General features: G+C 50.0%; 1 protein-coding gene across 1 annotated transcript in view; it reads left to right on the top strand.

Annotated features, from left to right (window-relative positions):
- LOC115633564 (putative uncharacterized protein DDB_G0271606) overlaps positions 1 to 18,564 on the top strand; it is a 96,569-nt gene extending 78,005 nt beyond the window's left edge. The window contains exons 4-5 of the mRNA XM_030531021.1: positions 17,557 to 17,831; positions 18,385 to 18,564. Of these exons, the coding sequence (XP_030386881.1) occupies positions 17,557 to 17,831; positions 18,385 to 18,564 (455 nt within the window). The remainder of the gene's footprint in view (positions 1 to 17,556; positions 17,832 to 18,384) is intronic.
- Positions 18,565 to 19,124: the final 560 nt, after the last annotated feature.

Raw genomic sequence — 19,124 nt, 5'->3', positions numbered from 1 at the left:
CCTCAACGGACAACCAAATTCCAGATACTCCACACTATTTTATTTCGCATCAGTGTGTCCTGCGGCCTCAAAGCACGTCGACCAAGTTACGTGTCGTTTTCGATGCCTCTTGCTGCACGTCCACTCAGATTGCGTTGAATGATACCTTAATGGTCGGTCCAACAATTCAGGAGGAGCTTTATTCTACGCTGCTTCGTTTTCGTTTGCGAAAGTTCGCCTTAGCGGCAGACATTAAAAAAATGTACCGTCAGGTGATGGTGCACGAAGCAGATAGAAACTATCAGCTCATAGTGTGGCGAAGAGATCCGTCTGAGTCTTTGAAAATCTTCAGGTTAAACACTGTAACATATGGCACGTCGCCAGCTCCGTTCTTGGCGGTGCGGTGTTTAACAAGGCTGAGTGAAATGGTCCGTTCCTCACATCCAACAGCTGCTGAAGCGTTGAACGTTCTTGAAAGTGCAGGCTTCGAATTGGCAAAGTGGTTTTCGAACTGCTCGGAACTGTCCGCATTTGATAGCACAGTTATTCCAGTAGCCACAGTCGACTCAGACCCAACCAAAACGCTCGGCGTTATGTGGTTGCCTAAGGAAGATGTATTTCAGTTCCAGTTGGAAAATTCCTTCCTAGATCTCCGCCCGACAAAACGGAACATATTATCGGTGACTGCCAGGCTTTTCGATCCTCTGGGCCTTCTTTGCCCGCTGATCACCAAAGCAAAAATGTTGCTGCAAGATTTGGGGCTACAAAAACTAGATTTGGACGAATCCATCCCTGAGAATCTTCATACAGTTTGGGACTCATTTAAGCAGAATTTGTTGAACCTCAGCGGTATTCAAGTCCCTAGATTCGTCCATACAGATACGCAGTCACCCATTCAAATACATTCGTTCGCCGATGCCTCAATGCGAGCTTATGACACCTGTATTTATGTTCGTGTTTCGACTGCGAATGGTTGGAAAGTGTCACTTTTGACCTCAAAATCCAAAGTAGCTCCACTCAAGACGAAAACTTTGCCTCGTCTTGAGCTGTGTGCAGCTCACCTTCTCGCAGATCTTTTTCGTCAAGTCCGCCCGTTGCTTAATTTTCCAATAGACAAGATAGTTATGTGGACTGACTCGGAAATAACGCTCCACTGGATCAAGTCGCATCCGTCGGCATGGTCAGTTTTCGTTTCAAACAGGGTTTCTCAAATCCAAGAGTGGTCCGAGAATGCAACGTGGCGACATGTCCCAACGAAATCCAACCCAGCAGACATCGTGTCCAGAGGATGTAATGTAGATGAGTTGCGTAGCTCCATTTGGTTTACAGGGCCAGCCGCCTAAAAATTCAGCTGCCCTAGAAATTCGTAATTCTGCTGTAGTTTTACTCGCAGATCGGCAAGCCAATTATATTCTCGAAGTTATCGAAAGCTACTCGTCACATTCAAAATTGCTGAGGGTGTTCGTTTGGGTTTTTCGATTTATACAAAGGTGCAGAAAGGTCTCGAAGCCCTTTGATCCTATAGCCAAGCCAAGCGAACTCAATTTGGTATTCAACAAAATTGTTCAAGTCATCCAGGACAATGAGTTCGGTGACGAAATCGACAAGGTTCGAAAAAAGAGAACACTTAACGCTAACTTACAGCGTCTGAGTCCATTTCTACATGAGTTTAGAGAAGACGGGGTCTTGTTTTCCTTGCTGAGAGTGGGGGGAAGATTATTAAATGCTCCTATCCCGTACGAAGCCAAGTTTCCGTTGTTGCTTTCTAAAAAGTCACAATTCATAAGATCGTACGTATCTTATTTGCATGTGTCAAATTGCCATGCTGGCCCTAGATCGCTGGTGAGCCTGCTTCGTGAGCGAGTTTGGCTGGTTAACGCTCAGTGTGTCGCCGAACAGTACATTCGTGCATCCTCTGCTTCAAATGGAAGCCCCGGTTGGCCTCCCAAGTAATGGGAAATCTTCCGGCAGACAGGCTCCAGCCGTTCCACCCGTTCGAAGTATGTGGTGTTGATTTTTGTGGCCCTATAAGCACAACGCTCCGCATCCGTGGCAAGCCACCGTACAAGTCGTACGTGGCTCTTTTCGTTTGTTTTGCCTCGAAAACGGTTCACTTAGAGCTTGTGTCAGATCTAACCACTGATGCTTTTCTCTTGGCTTTTGAAAGGTTCGTCGGCAGGAGAGGCGTCCCTCGCAAAGTTTACTGCGACAACGCAACGAACTTCGTGGGAGCCAACAGGAAGCTGCAGGAGTTCCGAGCAAGATGGGAGAAGGAGGCGGAAGGGGTACGCGAATTCACATCAAGAAAAGGATGCGAGTTTGCGTACATACCACCCAGAGCGCCTCACTTCGGCAATCTATGGGAGGCAGGTGTCAAGTCTGCAAAGCACCTGTTCCTACGGACGGTGGGCAATGCGCTCCTGACCGCAGAAGAGCTCGGAACACTCCTGGCGAGCGTCGAGGCGGTGCTGAACTCTCGGCCACTGGGACCACTCAGCGCGGACCCCAGCGACGGCGAGGCGCTAACCCCGGGCCACTTTCTAATCGGGCGGCCTCTTCTGGCGACTCCAGCTCCACCGCTCCCGGACATCGACAGCCAAACCTGCTTAAGGTGATTGCGCAATGCCTCGTGTCTCAAGCACAGGTTTTGGCAGCGATGGTCCCGGAAGTACATTTCGAGCCTCCAGGTGCGAGCGAAGTGGTTCCAGGAGGAACCCAACGTCGTCGTGGGACAACTCGTCGTGGTGGCCGAAGACAACGTGCCGCCACAAAAGTGGGTACTTGGCAGGGTCACCACAACTCACGCCGGGACAGACGGGAAGGTGCGGGTGGCCGACGTCGCCACGAGTAGTGGCAATCTACGGGGGGCTATTCATCGGCTGGCGCCATTGCCCGTTGAAGGACGATGTCCCTCCAAAGGGGCCGGTGTTGGCGCAGATGCTGCTTTAGATTAAGATAGTTTAAGAGAATTATTTGAATTTTAGTTTAGGGTGAAAAGAGAGCGCGAGAGCGGCCGTTTGCGGACGTCGCCTCGCGCCCTTTTTTCGCTGCCTTAGGCTTAGTTTAGCATGTAAGCCTAATTTGAAGTCAGTTGTAAAACCGAGCTAAATACAAGCACAGTCGCCGCCGAATCGTTTTGTAAATTTCAATATAAAAGTTAAAGTAAAAGCAAGCGTCCCATTTTCTTTGTTTAAATAATTTATATGAACTCATATAAATTTTCATCTATATTAAGCACTTCAAATTTGTATTAAGAAATAGTTACTTATCTATATTTGAGCTAAGAAGAAGCGGAAAAAACTCGTTCACTTGTTTGAAAAACTGTCAGGGATATTAAGTATATTGATATATTTGCCTTAGCAATTCAAAAATTTTTGTTTTTTCCACTACTTTAACACACAAATTGCTGAATCAACTGCACTACTTATATAGTAATATACTTCAAAATCTATTCTTGACCTGCCCAGAAAATTTTGGAATTATTAGTACCCAAATATTTAAGAAAGTCGTGTTGGCTATTAGTTGTTTGGTTTTCTGATTCAAATTTTCAATCTATTTAAGCCATTCCTTTTCTATCGGAACTTAAAAAATTCTATTCTTAAAAAGTTAATTTAAAACAAGAGAGAACGCTACAGTCGAGCAAGCCCGACAGTGTAATACCCTGTACAAAAAAAACATAAACTCGTCCTTACTCGGATCTAGGAGAATCTGGATGCCAACTTCTGGTCTGGATGAACGCGAGGATCTCAGAAACTATAAAAGCTAGAATAACCAAAGTTGGCATCCATATTCTCCTAGGTCCGAGTAAGGACGAGTTTATGTTTTTTTTTTTTTAATTTTCCCCCCCTTCCCACGCTACAGAATTTCTTCAATAGCGTCCACATTTCAAATGCTACCTAAACCAAATTTTGCACACATAATTTATATATAATTGTCTACTGTTGTATTTTATTCAATTCGGTCAATTCTAAGAAAAGTTATTAGCAAAACAAATTCTCCCCAGTGCAACCCCCCCAAACTGCAACAACAAGTTCGCTCTTCTTCTTCCTCTTTTTGCTGCTGCTATGGGCGCATATAACTCAGTGACGGAAGTTTACCTGGGTACAGGGTATTACACTGTCGGGCTTGCTCGACAATAGACAATTATATATAAATTATGTGTGCAAAGTATGCTTTAGGTAGCATTTGAAATGTGGACGCTATTGACGAAATTCTGTAGCGGGGGAAGGGGGGAAAATTCCAAAAAATAAAATAAATTCGTCCTTTCTCGGGCCGTCAGCCAATGGGTATCACAAGGGGATCACGTGTAACCACCAAGCCAGGTGGTACGCGCCGTAATTGTGATACACCATGGGAAGTGCGACCATACTCTCCTCGCGAGGGCGGCAGCAAGCAGGCCCTTGGCACGGTCATGTCTCTGCCTTGTGGTGCTGACTAATGGTGGTCGGGCGAGACGTGAAAACTCTATACAATTTTCCTCAATCCAAAGCAGAACAGCTTAGGCCGATGGATGCGTGGCTGAGGGGGTGCTCAGTCTCTACTATGCGAACTCTGGATACCTGCCGACCTCCAGTTTAAATCAGGCTTCCCGTGGTACTCGGGCTATGCCACGGGTGACCCAACCCTTCCCGACTACTCGTGGGACCAACATGAAACCAAGCATCAAAAAACAAAATAAACTAACAAAATAAAACAATGAGACCGGAACTCGCCATAAGCCGGACGGGACCTCAAATCCCTCTAACCAGATGGTCATAGATTTGACTGTCGCCAGGATGGGAACTCCTAGCAGCTCCCATCCCCTTGCTGCCAGTGCAGGTGGAGACAATCCGACAAGCCAATCGGTTGTCTCAGAATCTGGGGAGCATCAGACCCCCTCCACTTCGAAGGCGAAGCAGCTAAGCCAAGCTTGGAGGAGGCTGGTAACTCCGCAGAGCCAGAAACTTCGGCAATGCTACCACCTAAAACAAAAACGTCGTTTCAAGACAAGAGACGCGCAGCAGTCATTCTGCAAAAAAAAACACTCCGCCCCCGAGATGTCACCAGACGGTCGAAGGATGGTGGAAGAGAGAACGCTACAGTCGAGCAAGCCCGACAGTGTAATACCCTGTACCCAGGTAAACTTCCGTCACTGAGTTATATGCGCCCATAGCAGCAGCAAAAAGAGGAAGAAGAAGAGCGAACTTGTTGCTGCAGTTTGGCGAGGTTGTACTGGTGAGAATTTGTTTCGCTAATAACTTTTCTTAGAATTGACTGAATTGAATAAAATTTTAAACAACAATAGACAATTATATATAAATTATGTGTGCAAAGTATGCTTTAGGTAGCATTTGAAATGTGGACGCTATTGACGAAATTCTGTAGCGGGGGAAGGGGGGGAAAATTCCAAAAAATAAAATAAATTCGTCCTTTCTCGGGCCGTCAGCCAATGGGTATCACAAGGGGATCACGTGTAACCACCAAGCCAGGTGGTACGCGCCGTAATTGTGATACACCATGGGAAGTGCGACCATACTCTCCTCGCGAGGGCGGCTGCAAGCAGGCCCTTGGCACGGTCATGTCTCTGCCTTGTGGTGCTGACTAATGGTGGTCGGGCGAGACGTGAAAACTCTATACAATTTTCCTCAATCCAAAGCAGAACAGCTTAGGCCGATGGATGCGTGGCTGAGGGGGTGCTCAGTCTCTACTATGCGAACTCTGGATACCTGCCGACCTCCAGTTTAAATCAGGCTTCCCGTGGTACTCGGGCTATGCCACGGGTGACCCAACCCTTCCCGACTACTCGTGGGACCAACATGAAACCAAGCATCAAAAAACAAAATAAACTAACAAAATAAAACAATGAGACCGGAACTCGCCATAAGCCGGACGGGACCTCAAATCCCTCTAACCAGATGGTCATAGATTTGACTGTCGCCAGGATGGGAACTCCTAGCAGCTCCCATCCCCTTGCTGCCAGTGCAGGTGGAGACAATCCGACAAGCCAATCGGTTGTCTCAGAATCTGGGGAGCATCAGACCCCCTCCACTTCGAAGGCGAAGCAGCTAAGCCAAGCTTGGAGGAGGCTGGTAACTCCGCAGAGCCAGAAACTTCGGCAATGCTACCACCTAAAACAAAAACGTCGTTTCAAGACAAGAGACGCGCAGCAGTCAGTCTGCAAAAAAAAACACTCCGCCCCCGAGATGTCACCAGACGGTCGAAGGATGGTGGAATGGGCGAAGAAAATCTTACCGGATTTCAAGCCAGCTCCGGTAAGAAGAAATAAAAATGCCCCGAAAAGGCAGAGGTCGGCAGAAGATACGCCGCCACAACCAGCGAAAAGAACACGACCTCCGCAGCCTCTGCATCGAACCTTCGCAGAAGTGGCGAAGGATAAGATCCTCATTGGTGTCCTTGACAAGGGCAGCAAAGATGGTCTTATCCCGAGACACCGATGGGCAGGAGTCGAAAACGAGCTGCAAGGTCGGTTTCTGACGGACCTGGCAACGAGTGGAGGACCACCACCTATATGCGACGATGCAGGATGGCATCAAGGCAGGGCCTATAAGAAATCTATTGCAGCACTCGGAGAAGTGTATCCAGGTGCAAAATTGGTTGCGGTGGACTGGTGCGACATACCCAGCAGACCATGTGCCAGGGTCAGGGTATCGGCCAAACCAGAAAAGCCAGAAGAGATCCTAAAGGTGTTTCAGATCTGCAACCCGAGCATGAAAACGGACGACTGGAGCGTGGTCAAGGTAGAGGAGGCGGAAGGGACCACGCGCCAGATCGTACTCGTTATAAATAAGGAATCGGTGGACGAGCTGGCAAGATGTGGCTACAAATCGGTAGCCATACGTGTCTACCGAGGAGACACAGCGAGTGGTAAGTCCACCACACAAAGCGCAGAACCGGTCGTTCCAGGCAGTCCTGAAACAGAGGTCGCGTCGGATGATGAGGATATCCATTAAGGATATTCCTCCGAAACCTCCGAACTGGCGAAAGGGTTCGCTACTTTAGGCCAAGAGGATGAGGACTTCATCCTAGACGACGACGAGGCCGATAGGACAGTGGTGGAGATGGAGGTAGATGCCCTTGAGGTTTCTACAGATTAATCTCCACCACTGCAAAGCAGCAACAGCTGCCCTAATACATCGTCTGAGCAAAGACGACATCGACGTAGTCCTCATTCAGGAACCTTGGGTCCGTAGGGACAAGGTTTCTGGACTGGGGACGAAGGAGTATAAGCTGATTACAGCGAAGAGCTCAGGCAAGACCAGAACCTGTATTTTAATCAAGAAAAACATAAACATTTTTCTGCTATCTAATTTCAGTAATGAAGATAACACAGCGGCATGCATTGAGGCTAAGCCAAAGCCTCTAAGAATATGCTCAGTCTATATGGCTTACGAGGAAGCTAACCCTCCACCTCTGTTGACAAGACAGATAATAGAGGACAGCAGGCAGAACAACATTGATCTGCTCATAGGATGCGATGCCAACGCTCATCACACTCAGTGGGGTAGCACTGATACCAATGTACGGGGTGAGTCCATTTTTAACTACATCCTGTCTACTAACATACTTTTATGTAATGCTGGATCAGATCCAACTTTCGTGGTAAGGAACCGAAGTCAGGTTCTTGACCTCACTTTGGCGTCAGACGCACTTTACAATCGTATTTCCAAATGGAGAGTCCTATTAGAACACTCCTTCTCAGATCACAGATACATTCAATTCGAAGTATCTCTGAAGAATGAAAGACCAATCGCGACAAGAAATCCTAGACGCACAAATTGGTCTTTGTACTCTAATCACCTAAGTAATATACTTCCAAACTATCCTCCCGATGGCCCAGACACAGTTGAATTCACCTCGTCGCTAATAAAACAATTCACCACAGCGTGCAATATCGCGCTGCAGAAATCATGCCCCACTGGGAAACCAAGAGGCAAACTCAAGCCTCCCTGGTGGACTCCACAGGTCAGTGAGGCAAGAAAAAAGGCTAGGAAACTCTTCAATGCAGCCAGATCCCAAGGGGGAGACCAACACTGGTATGCATACAAACAAAGCCTGTCAGAGTACAAGAAAATACTCAGACAGGCCAAACGATCTCAACGCTAGGTTACCTTCAGAAGCCAGACAAGACTTGGACGACCTCGAGTCAAGAGTCTTTAGAGCTGCTTCTAGGCACCCATTTTCCCAGCTCTACAAGCATCAAACCAACCGGCCTTTCAGCAAGCGCAGGTCCATCTCAAACGCCACCCTATCTTCTATCTGAAAATAATATTAGATGGGCAATAAAAAGCTTCAAGCCCTATAAATCTGCAGGGCCGGATAATATCATTCCGGCGCAGCTAATTCACGCAGGAAATACTGCCATCAGATGACTGGCAGATATTTTTCACAAGATCTTCCTGACAAGGAATATCCCAGAAGCTTGGCTGAGATCAAGAGTGGTCTTCATACCCAAAGCAGGTAAAGCCTCGCACACTACCCCGAAAGATTTCAGGCCGATAAGTCTCTCATCTTTTCTATTAAAGACATTCGAGAGATTAATGGGTCTCTATTTAAGAAGTAAGATCCCCCTCTCAGAGCTTTCAAGCTCTCAACACGCATACTGCAAAGGCAGATCTATTAAGTCCATTAAGTCTACACTGGGGATGTCCACGGTATCCAGATATGTGAGTGGCGGAACGCTCTCACCCTTCTTATAGAACGTGGCGGTTAACTCACTCCTACGATCCTTAGAAGGGATAGGGGGATGCCGCGCGATAGCCTACGCAGATGACGTGACCATTTCCTTCTCGGGTAAATTTCCTCAAACCTTGTGCGAACGCATGACTGATGCGTTAAGCACACTTTCAACTTGGGCAACGTCAAGTGGCCTAAGTGTAAACCCCAGCAAAACTGAGCTGGTATTATTCACGAGGAAATACAAAATCCCATCTCTTCGTCCCCCATTACTAAATGGGGTACCATTATCCTTCAGCAGCTCAGCCAAATATCTAGGCTTGATACTAGATAGGAAGCTGGACTGGAACTTGAACATTGAAGACAGAGTGCGGAAAGCCAAAATCGCACTCTATACCTGCAGAAAATCCATTGGACTGAAATGGGGCATGGCCCCCTATGTGGTCCACTGGCTATATACTGCAATAATCAGACCCATACTTTTATATGGTGTCTCCATATGGTGGCCATCACTTACGAAAAACTCATGTCTTCAGAGACTTAACAAAGTTTAGCGACAGGCTGAGCTAACGATCTCGGGCGCATTACGCACTACTCCAAATGATGCACTAGATGCAATTCTGGGAATACTCCCAATACACCTCATGGGAAAAATGAACGCCACGCTGGCGGCTCTTCGCATGAGAGAAACAAACCAGTGGTCAGAAGAATGCTTTGGCCATGCCAAAATTCTGAGGGGAAATGACAATATCCCATCAGTCACTGACCACTGCATCGCAGAGGAGTATCCACATACTCCTTTCCACACCATCATTCCCTCTAGGGAAGATTGGAACTTCGGCCCGCCAGGCCCAACCAATTCCATCAAAATATATATAGACGGTTCTAAGCTGGATAACCGCGTAGGCGGGGGTGTCTTCTGCGAAGAACTCGGAATCAGAAAAGCCTTCAGGCTACCGGATCACTGCAGTGTGTTCCAGGCGGAAATCATAGCCATTCAAGAAGCTCTTCTTATACTGCCAAGCCCAGCCACATATACCAGAGAAATCTGCATTTACTCGGATAGCCAAGCGGTTATAAAATCCCTTAATGCCATCACGTCGAACTCGACGTCAGTACAGAACTGTCGCAAATCTCTTCACGAGATGGCAACACAGCTCTCTATATACCTCATTTGGGTCCCAGGCCATAGGAATATCGAGGGAAACTGCATAGCCGATGAGAAGAATCACACGCCAAACATGGCCAACCCTCAACAAGAGACGATCTTCTGAACTCTACAAACTGAGCAGAGGCCAATGCTCAGTCGTAATCAGAGCCATCACAGGGCACTGGCTGGTGGGCACCCATGCCGCCAGACTAGGACTCCACCATAACGATTTCTGCAGAAGCTGCAGAGACGTGGAAGAGGAGGAAATGGTAACACACCTCTTCTGCGACTGCTCGGCCTTGTCAAGGACAAGACAACGATTCCTAGGAGACAGCCTCCTACCAAATCTATCGGCACTAGCAAACAAGAAGCTGATAGACATTTTCAAGTTCATCCAGGCAGTCGGATGGACGTAATACTCGCGCAGACATGCAGCCAAACACGGGTATTTTGGGAAGTGGACTTGTCCATGCGGTATAACAACGGGCCAATCTCCAGGGCCTAAGTGAGTCGGGGTGCATACCCTGGCTGCCGCTCCGACCTACCTACCTACCTTTCTCTGGATGCCAACTTTGGTTATTCTAGCTTTTATAGTTTCTGAGATCCTCGCGTTCATCCAGACGGACAGACGGACGGACGGACGGACATGTCTAGATCGATTTCTCTCGTCATGCTGATCAAGAATATATATACTTTATGGGGTCGGAGATGCTTCCTTCTGTATGTTACATACTTTGCACAAACCTAATATACCCTTTTTACCCTACGGGTACAGGGTATAAAAAGAACTCACAATACTAAATGAAATAAAAATACCCAGAAGGTTAATTGGAAATAACGCCAAAACAATAGAGTTGCATGGTTTCGGTGATGCATCTGAGAAAGCATATGGTGCAGTTATCTATATTAAATCAATAGATTGTAACAATAAAATATGAATTAACATAGCCGCGTCCAAATCCAGAGTAGCGCCAATTAAACTTTTAACAATACCAAAGCTTGAATTATGCGCCGCAGTACTTTTAGTTGAGTTAACGAAAAAGGTTACAGATAGTTTGAAAATCCAATTCAGCAAAATTTTCTACTACAGCTATTCAACGATTGTGCTTAGCAGGTTAAAACTTGACTCAGCGTCATTAAAAACATTTGTGGCAAATAGAGTTAACTTTATTCAAACAGAAACAAAAATTGCATGTTGGCAGTTTGTTGAGTCAGAGCAGAATCCAGCGGACATCGTGGCTAGAGGTAAATACTCATCGGCGTTAATAGGAAACCAGCTGTGGTTTCAAGGGCCATTATTTTTAAAAAGTAATAATCACCAGTCTCGACATAATTCAGTTACATTTAAAAGTCAAAGCTTTAATGACATTATTGACATATGGTGCTTTGTTTGGGAAAGTCCAATCCTTCTTGTAATCTATAGAGTGGCAGAAACGTGGTCTGCCCCACGAACATATGCTTCTTCGGTTAGAAAAACATATTATGCCAGATCAAATAAGTGCGATTATCTGTGCATAGATACCAGATCCTGAAAAGGATCATATTCTACATGAAATCGTCAAGGCTAATATGATTAATGGGCCTTGCGGTAAATTAAACCTAAAGTCGCCCTACATGAAAGAAGGTAAATGTAGCAAACGGTTTCCTCGACAGTTGCTTAATGCAACTAACACAGGAATTGATGGTTACCCTCTATATCACGAAGAGCTCCAGATGATGGATGCTTTATTGTCGAAATGAATGGTAATATAACAGTTATGTGAAGTCAATCATTTGCAAATATGTTAACAAAGGCAATGATCAAGCATCATTTACACTTGAGAACCACAAAGATGAGGTTCAATCGTAGGAAAGTGGTAGATACATCAGTATTTCAGAAGTCGTATGGAGAATTCTTGCATTTCCCATACATGAAAGGTTTCCGGCTATAAATAATCGTAAATTAATTGATAAGCTAGATTTGCTCTGTCTAGACCACGAATGGTACATTATCACATTTGTAAAATTGCAAGCGTTTTTGCAATTTTATATACATAAACTTTTAATGGTTATGTACATACAAACGAAATTTTATTTTGACCACGGTAATGAAACAGTCCTTTGTAGGCTGAGGACGTAGTCCCTGGACCAGCTGTGTCAAAACTGCAGCTTGAGCGCCGAAAGTTGCTGCCACCGTTTCAAGAACCCGGAGCTGGTCCTGCTGCTAGCCCTTCTTGGCTCGGATTCGTGCGGCAGCGAACGTAGCGGCCGAATTATGAGGCCTGGAGTGAGGGCCTCGCCGACGCTTGGATCGCTGCTGAGGGGGGCGATAGGCCTGGAGTTGAGTAGAGCCTCTACTTCCACCAGATGCGTGTTCAGCTCTGCCTGCGTCCGATTGGCGTTCCCGACTCCTCGCAGAAGATGATTCTTGGCGGCCTTCACTGCTGCTTCCCACAGTGGGGTGCTCGCGGCGGGATGAACACGCAGTCTATCCCTCGCTGTGCGGCGTACGACACCATCCTGTCCTTCTGGTCGCTGAATGCTGCCCGAAGCTCCTTCAGAGCGTTGCTTGCTCCCACGAAATTTGTCGCGTTGTCGCTGTGGAAGACCCCGTCAACCGATGAACCTTTTAAAAGAATTTAAAAAACAATCAGGTTCGAGATGGACTGAGGCTCACGTGGAAAGGACCAAAATAATCTACGCCACAAACCGCGAACGCGTGCTCAGGATTCACGCGATCGGCTGGAAAGTTGCCCATTATCTGACTCAGCAACTTTGGTTTGTAGCGGAAGCAATGCACGCAGTTTTTTACTGCCCTTGTCATGCCTCTCGAGCATTAATAAGCCATATTTGTTGCCTTAGAAGAGCAACCATGACTTTGGCACCTGCATGACTTTGGCAAAGCATGAATTTCGTGGCATCAGCAAAGGAAATTTTGTGTCGTACGGTAGCGAAGCGTTGAGCAATCGTCCGCCTACTCGCATAAGTTGCAAGTTAACTCCGTTTTTCTTGTACTGATGCAAGAACGGATTTAAACGCTGATATTTCGGCTGAAGCAGAAACTATAAAAGCTAGAATAACCAAAGTTGGCATCCAGATTCTCCTAGGTCCGAGTAAGGACGAGTTTATTTTATTTTTTTTAATTTTCCCCCCTTCCCCCGCTACAGAATTTCGTCAATAGCGTCCACATTTCAAACGCTACCTAAACCAAACTTTGCACTCATAATTTATATATAATTGTCTACTGTTGTTCAAAATTTTATTCAATTCGGTCAATTCTAAGAAAAGTTATTAGCGAAACAAATTCTCGCCAGTACAACCCCCACAAACTGCAGCAACAAGTTCGCTCTTCTTCTTCCTCTTTTTGCTGCTATGGGCGCATATAACTCAGTGACGGAAGTTTACCTGGGTACAGGGTATTACACTGTCGGGCTTGCTCGACTGTAGCGTTCTCTCTTGTTGATATAGTTATGTTGATTACATTACCCAAATTTGAAATCGATCGGACAAAATTTATAACACAAACTTGTAATGACGCGTTGCGTAGCGGGCAGCCGCGCGTCATTACGATGCCAAATAGTTGTAAGTTAATAAGTAATTGTAAGAATAGTAAGCCATGAAGGCGGGTAATTTTAAGTTCGTTTTAGTTAGTCTTTTCCTTGGTCTCGCCCAACACGCACTGAAGCGCGGGCAGTTTGTCATTTTGTTTGAGAATATAAATCACGTGGAGAAGTTTTGGCATACCGCCCTCTTTTATTTGTTCGACACCTCGGCACTTTGGGGTGCCTAATTTATTTCAGTATACTCTGGCCGGCGAGCATACCCGCGGCAGAGTAACAACGTTACAAGTGGCGCCCGAGCAGGGACCCCAAAGAAGTTTGAGGTTAGATCCGACCAAGTAGGGAAGAGAGCGTGGACCTACTATGCTACGAACGAGCTGGGTACGTGTACTGCGGAAGGAAGAGCTCAGCACGGTGCTGCGCGAGTTCGAAATCGACGAGACCGGCACCGTGGAGGCGTTGCGGGTGCGGCTGGCAACGTTCGTGAGGTCGGCCCAAGAAGCGTACCGACCCCGCCTGGAAGAACTAGCGGCATATTACGAAAACATGTCGTCGCGTACCGCGGCGACAGGTCAGTTGAGCCCGGTGCCCGGCGGACGGCTGGGAGTCCCGAAACAAGAGGACGTATCGGAGGGGCTGCTCGTCGTGACAGAGGCAAACACGACACCGCTAACTCCTGCGACAGTGCCGACCATTTCGGTAGCGGTCGCGGCCTCGCCGGGAGTTACCACAACCGAGCCCACGACAGCCTCAGCGACGCCAACAGTGGCTCCAGTGCTCTCAACGGCGGACCTGACACAAGCGATTGCCGAGTTGGCTCAGTACACCCACCGGTTGGCCCAGGCTATGGAGGATGGTTTCCAGAAGCTGTCGAGCCAGGTCTGCGGTTCCACCGCGCCTGCTGGTAATGCGCCTGACCCAACAGCACCGACTCCAGCGTCACCGCTCGCAAGCGCGCAGGCGGTGGCAGAACCACAGGCGCCAACATCAGCCGAACGAGACAGACGAGCCGCACTGTCAAACTCTCAACGGCTCTACTGTTGGGACTGTGGTAAGATGGGTGTGTGCGAACGAATGCTGCCGACGCGCGACGGGAAACGCCAGAGGGGCTCGTCCCACATTAACAGTCGGCGAGCCCACGCAGGCAAATTCCAATTAACAACGACACGCAGGGTAGCGGCCGCGCTACCAGTAGACTGTGATGGTGTACTGGTAGAGGCGGTCGTGGACACCGGAGCGACACGCAGCTTCGCGAGTCCGAGGCTGGCGCAACGCCTGCGGGCGCCAGATGGAGAAAATGTACGGTCCGTGAGCGTGACTGTGTCCATGGCTGACGGGACACAGAAGACGGTCCGTGAAGAAACGAAGGCGACGGTCACGGTGGGCGACAGTCGCGTAGTACTGCCGCTGCTCACACTCCCCGGATGCATAGATGAGCTCACATTGGGACTGGATTATGTCCAAATGGCCAACGGGGCGGTGACTGTGGGCGGCCAAACTGTAGAATTGCGAACGAACGATCCACGGCCACGCAGACGGCGGAGGCGAAATCGCAGAGCCCGACATGCAGCCTTGGTGACAAGCGAACAGGCGGGGCTCACTATTGCCGCCCACCTAACGGAGCAGCAGACCCAGATGGCCGCCAGGTTCATCGAGGGGGAACTGGCAAGCTTTGAGAGCATCACAGGAGTCTCGTCGGCGGCGGTGCACACAATCCGGATGAAAGACGAGCGTCCCATCAAACAGCGGTACTAGCCCCGGAATCCGGCCATGCAGGCAGTGATCAATGAAGAAGTCGACGAATTGCTGGCAAAGGGCTGCATCGAGCAATCCGACAGTGCTCAGAACCAGATGCGTACCAAATTTTGCGGATCCAGCACACTTTGGAGCAGCTGCGCCAGGCCAAATACATAAGTAGCATCGATTTGCGGAATGGGTACTGGCAGGTTCCGATGGAGCGCGAAAGCCAGCGATATACAGCGTTCACGGTGCCAGGACGCGTGCTGTTCCAGTGGCGTGTGATGCCGTTCGGCCTGCATTCTTCGCCCGCAACATTCCAGAGGGCGTTGGACAGCGTCATCGGCCCGGACATGGCACCGCACGCGCTTGCATACCTCGACGACATAGTGGTGGTCGGCAGGACGTTCGGTGTTCCGGCGACTGCGAGCGGCCAATCTGCGAATAAATCGAGATAAGTGCGAATTCTTTCGTAAATGCATTAGGTACCTGGGGCACCTGGTGACAGAAGACGGGATACAGACGGATCCAGAAAAGGTGGCAGCCATACGTGAACTGAAGCTCCCGGCCAACCTAAAACAGCTGCGGCAGTACATCGGGATGGCCTCGTGGTACCGCCGCTTTGTACCCAATTTCGCCACAACGGTAGGCCCACTCACCGAGCTGTTAAAGAAAGGCCACAAGTGAAGTTGGGGAACACCGCAGCAGGAGGCATTTGATTGTATCCAAAGACAGCTCATGGAAGCGCCGGTGTTAGCGTGCCCCGATTTCACACAACGCTTCTGCCTACAGACTGACGCCAACGAGTGTGGGCTGGGCGCGGTTCTGACGCAAGACATAGACGGCCACGAACACGTAATTTCCTACGCCAGTAGGAAGCTGCAGAAAGCGGAGGTCAACTACAGCGCCACGGAGAAGGAGTGCCTCGCAATTGTTTGGGGAATCCGAAAGCTGCGACACTATTTGGAAGGCTACCATTTCACTGTCGTGACCGATCACTTGGCGTTGCGATGGCTTAACTCAATTGAGAGCCCCACCGGCTGCATCGTACGCTGGGCTTTGGAGCTGCAGCAGTACACCTTCGATGTCCAGTACCGAAAAGGAGCCTTGAATGTGGTGGCCGACGCACTGTCACGACAACTACGCGAGGTGATCGGCCGTGCGCACGTGGAGTCAGAGGCAGCACCAATTTGTAAATGGTTACAGCGGCTGACGGCAGCGGTGTTGGAGAGTCCCAGCAAGTACCCAGATTACGCCATACAGAACGACAGGCTGTACCGCCGCATCGCCCACGTGCTAGGAGAAGATGAGGTGTCTCCATGGAGGCTATGCGTGGCCGCGCCTCTACGACAGGAGGTGCTGAGGGAATGCCCCGACGACGCAACGGCGGGCCATATGGGAGTACGCCGAACCTGTGCACGCGTTCCAGACCGATACCACTGGCCTGGTCTGTATCGCGACGTAGCGAAGTATGTGCACCAGTGCCTGTTGTGCCAACGTTATAAGGCCCAGCAACAGCTGACGGCAGGCAAGATGCACTTCAAACCAGCGGAGGCAGCGTGGGACGTCGTCTGCGCCGATTTTGTGGGGCCGCTGCCGCGGTCCAAACGAGGCAACGCGTATCTACTGGTCCTGGTCGATAAGTTCAGTAAATGGGCAGAACTGGTCCCCATCCGCAAGGCGACGGCAGCGGCAGTGAAGCTGGCCTTGCGAGAGCGGATTCTGGCACGGTTTGGCACACCAAGAAAGCTCATTACAGACAATGGAGCCCAGTTTACGAGCCGCGCGCTGAAGCAGTTCCTCGCCGAGGCAGGCATACAGCAACAACTGACGGCACCATACACACCTCAGGAGAATCCCACGGAGCGGTCCAATAGAACGGTCAAAACATTGATTGCTCAGCTGGCGGACGGGCAGCACAACACGTGGGACGAACAACTGCCGGAAGCACAATTGGCCATTAATACAGCGATTTCAGACGCAACGGGCTACCGACCGGCTTTCATCCTATTTGGGAGAGAACCACGGCATCCACACACACTGTACGGCAGGGATCCTGACGCCCCTGAGGCAGCACCAGGTAGCCCCGAAACACACGCGACGCTGCTACAGTTTGTTGCCCGTATAGCAAGAAGAAACCAAGGGGTGGCCAGCGAGGATCAGGCACGCCAGTACAATCTGCGGAGACGCGAGTGGCGACCCAAACTGGGCGACGAGGTGCTCGTGCGACAGCATCACCTGTCCAACGCAGCCGAGCAGTTTGCGGCCAAGCTGGCGCCTCGCTTCGATGGACCATTCACGGTGCGAGCATTTATATCCCCAGTCATAGTGCGTGTACAACCAGTGGCGGGCGGCAGAGGTAGAACGGCACATGTGCGGGATCTAAAAGCGGTGAATGCGGTGAAGACAGCGAAGCCGACGAAGGCAGCGACGACAGAGGCAGCGTTAGTATGGTCACCAGGACCACGCCACCGACAGCTTCACAGCAGCCACAGCAGTCCATTGCTCAGCGACCACAACAGCAACCACAACACCAATCTCTGCAGCCACAGCGGCAGTCCGGGCAACTAAATCGGCCATGTCAACGAACACGACGACAGCAGCCGCGGTCGCAACAGCCGCACGACAGCCAAGACAGCAGTTACAGCAGCCAGGGCCCTAGCGGCCACACCGACAGCAACAACAGCAATGCAACTGGCGTCCACTCAAGCGGGAGCGGCAAAGTGGCCGTTCTGGCCGAAGAGGACACCCATGTAAGCCTAAGACATAATTAGACAAAACTTGTTGTTACGTTTCAGGCCTGATGAAGCGACATACATTACCACACCACTCGAGATACCCAAACCGCGCCAAATATGCCAGGGGCACCGCGGATGGACAAGGACCGGGCGGGCAGCTGGACAAACACGACGAAAAGGAGGTTAGGCACAACGCAGAAAATAGCCCAGGACCGGAAGCCAAGCACAACATAAACATGTGGGCGGTGATGTCGAGTTGCCAGAGCGACAGGTGGCCGTCGATAACGAGTTATCGTGGAGATGCGATAAGTGGCAGCACCGGCCACTATCGCTGCGAGTGGTAACACCGACGATAGACCGCCGGGCATGGGTAGCACTGGCAAACCGCGAGAGGTGGCAGCGCTAACTAAACAGCTGTCACAACAAGATTACACGAGGAGACCGGCGCGTCGAAAAAAAAATTTAAGAAGCAAAAAAAATATCACCGACGCCGGCAGGCAACCGACGTCGCCGCCGTGGGCACCGCGGGGGCCGTCGAGTGAGAGAGCGACGCCAACGGATACAGCAGGCGCGGCTGGAGGTGCAGCAGCAAGAGCAACGCCAACGGGCACAACAGGCGCGGCTGGAGGAGCAGCAGCGCGATGAGAGGCTGCGGCGTGGGGAGCAGCGACAACGCGAGCGGCGCGAGGAGCAGCAGCGGGTGGAAGGGGCCATACGAGACGTGGAGGCGCGTCTGACATACTCCTGATGCCTGCAGGAGCTGCAATGGCTGCATGCAGTGGGGCCGCAGGTGGCACAGCCGCAGGTCCCCTGGCCAGTGTTTATGGCGTGGGGCAGAGAGCCCGATGGCACAGCGAGCGAGCAGCCGATGGTAGTGCTGGAGAGGTGCGGCGGCTCCACAAAGCCCCTTGCTTGGCGATGTTTTCACCGGCGGAGGCGCATGGCTTGCGGCGGATGGCCGAGGAAGGAAGGCTTCCGATGGTGGCGTTGGCAGCCACCCCCCTCGACCGGATCGTGTTCCGCTCAGGAAGGAGGAACGTGCCCCGCTCAGGAAGGGGGACGTGTAATGACGCGTTATTTTAAGTTGGTGGTGAAAATTCTTGGCATACCGCCCTTTTATTTTGCACATATTTGGTGGACACCTCGGCAATTTGGGGTGCCTAATTTATTTCAGCATACTCTGGCCGGCGAGCATACCCGCGGCAGAGTAACAACGTTACAACGGATGCAGTCCACCGATAGCCCAGGAATTCGTACACGGTGCAGGAACTTGTATACATATGCAAACACGCGCTGCAGCTTTCCAAA

Source organism: Scaptodrosophila lebanonensis, unplaced genomic scaffold (genome assembly GCF_003285725.1).
Source record: "Scaptodrosophila lebanonensis strain 11010-0011.00,11010-0021.00 unplaced genomic scaffold, SlebRS2 tig00001445-arrow-arrow-pilon, whole genome shotgun sequence".
NCBI lineage: Eukaryota > Metazoa > Arthropoda > Insecta > Diptera > Drosophilidae > Scaptodrosophila > Scaptodrosophila lebanonensis.
The sequence above is the reverse complement of the archived record's forward strand: the minus strand, read 5'-3'. Positions and strand labels throughout refer to the sequence as shown.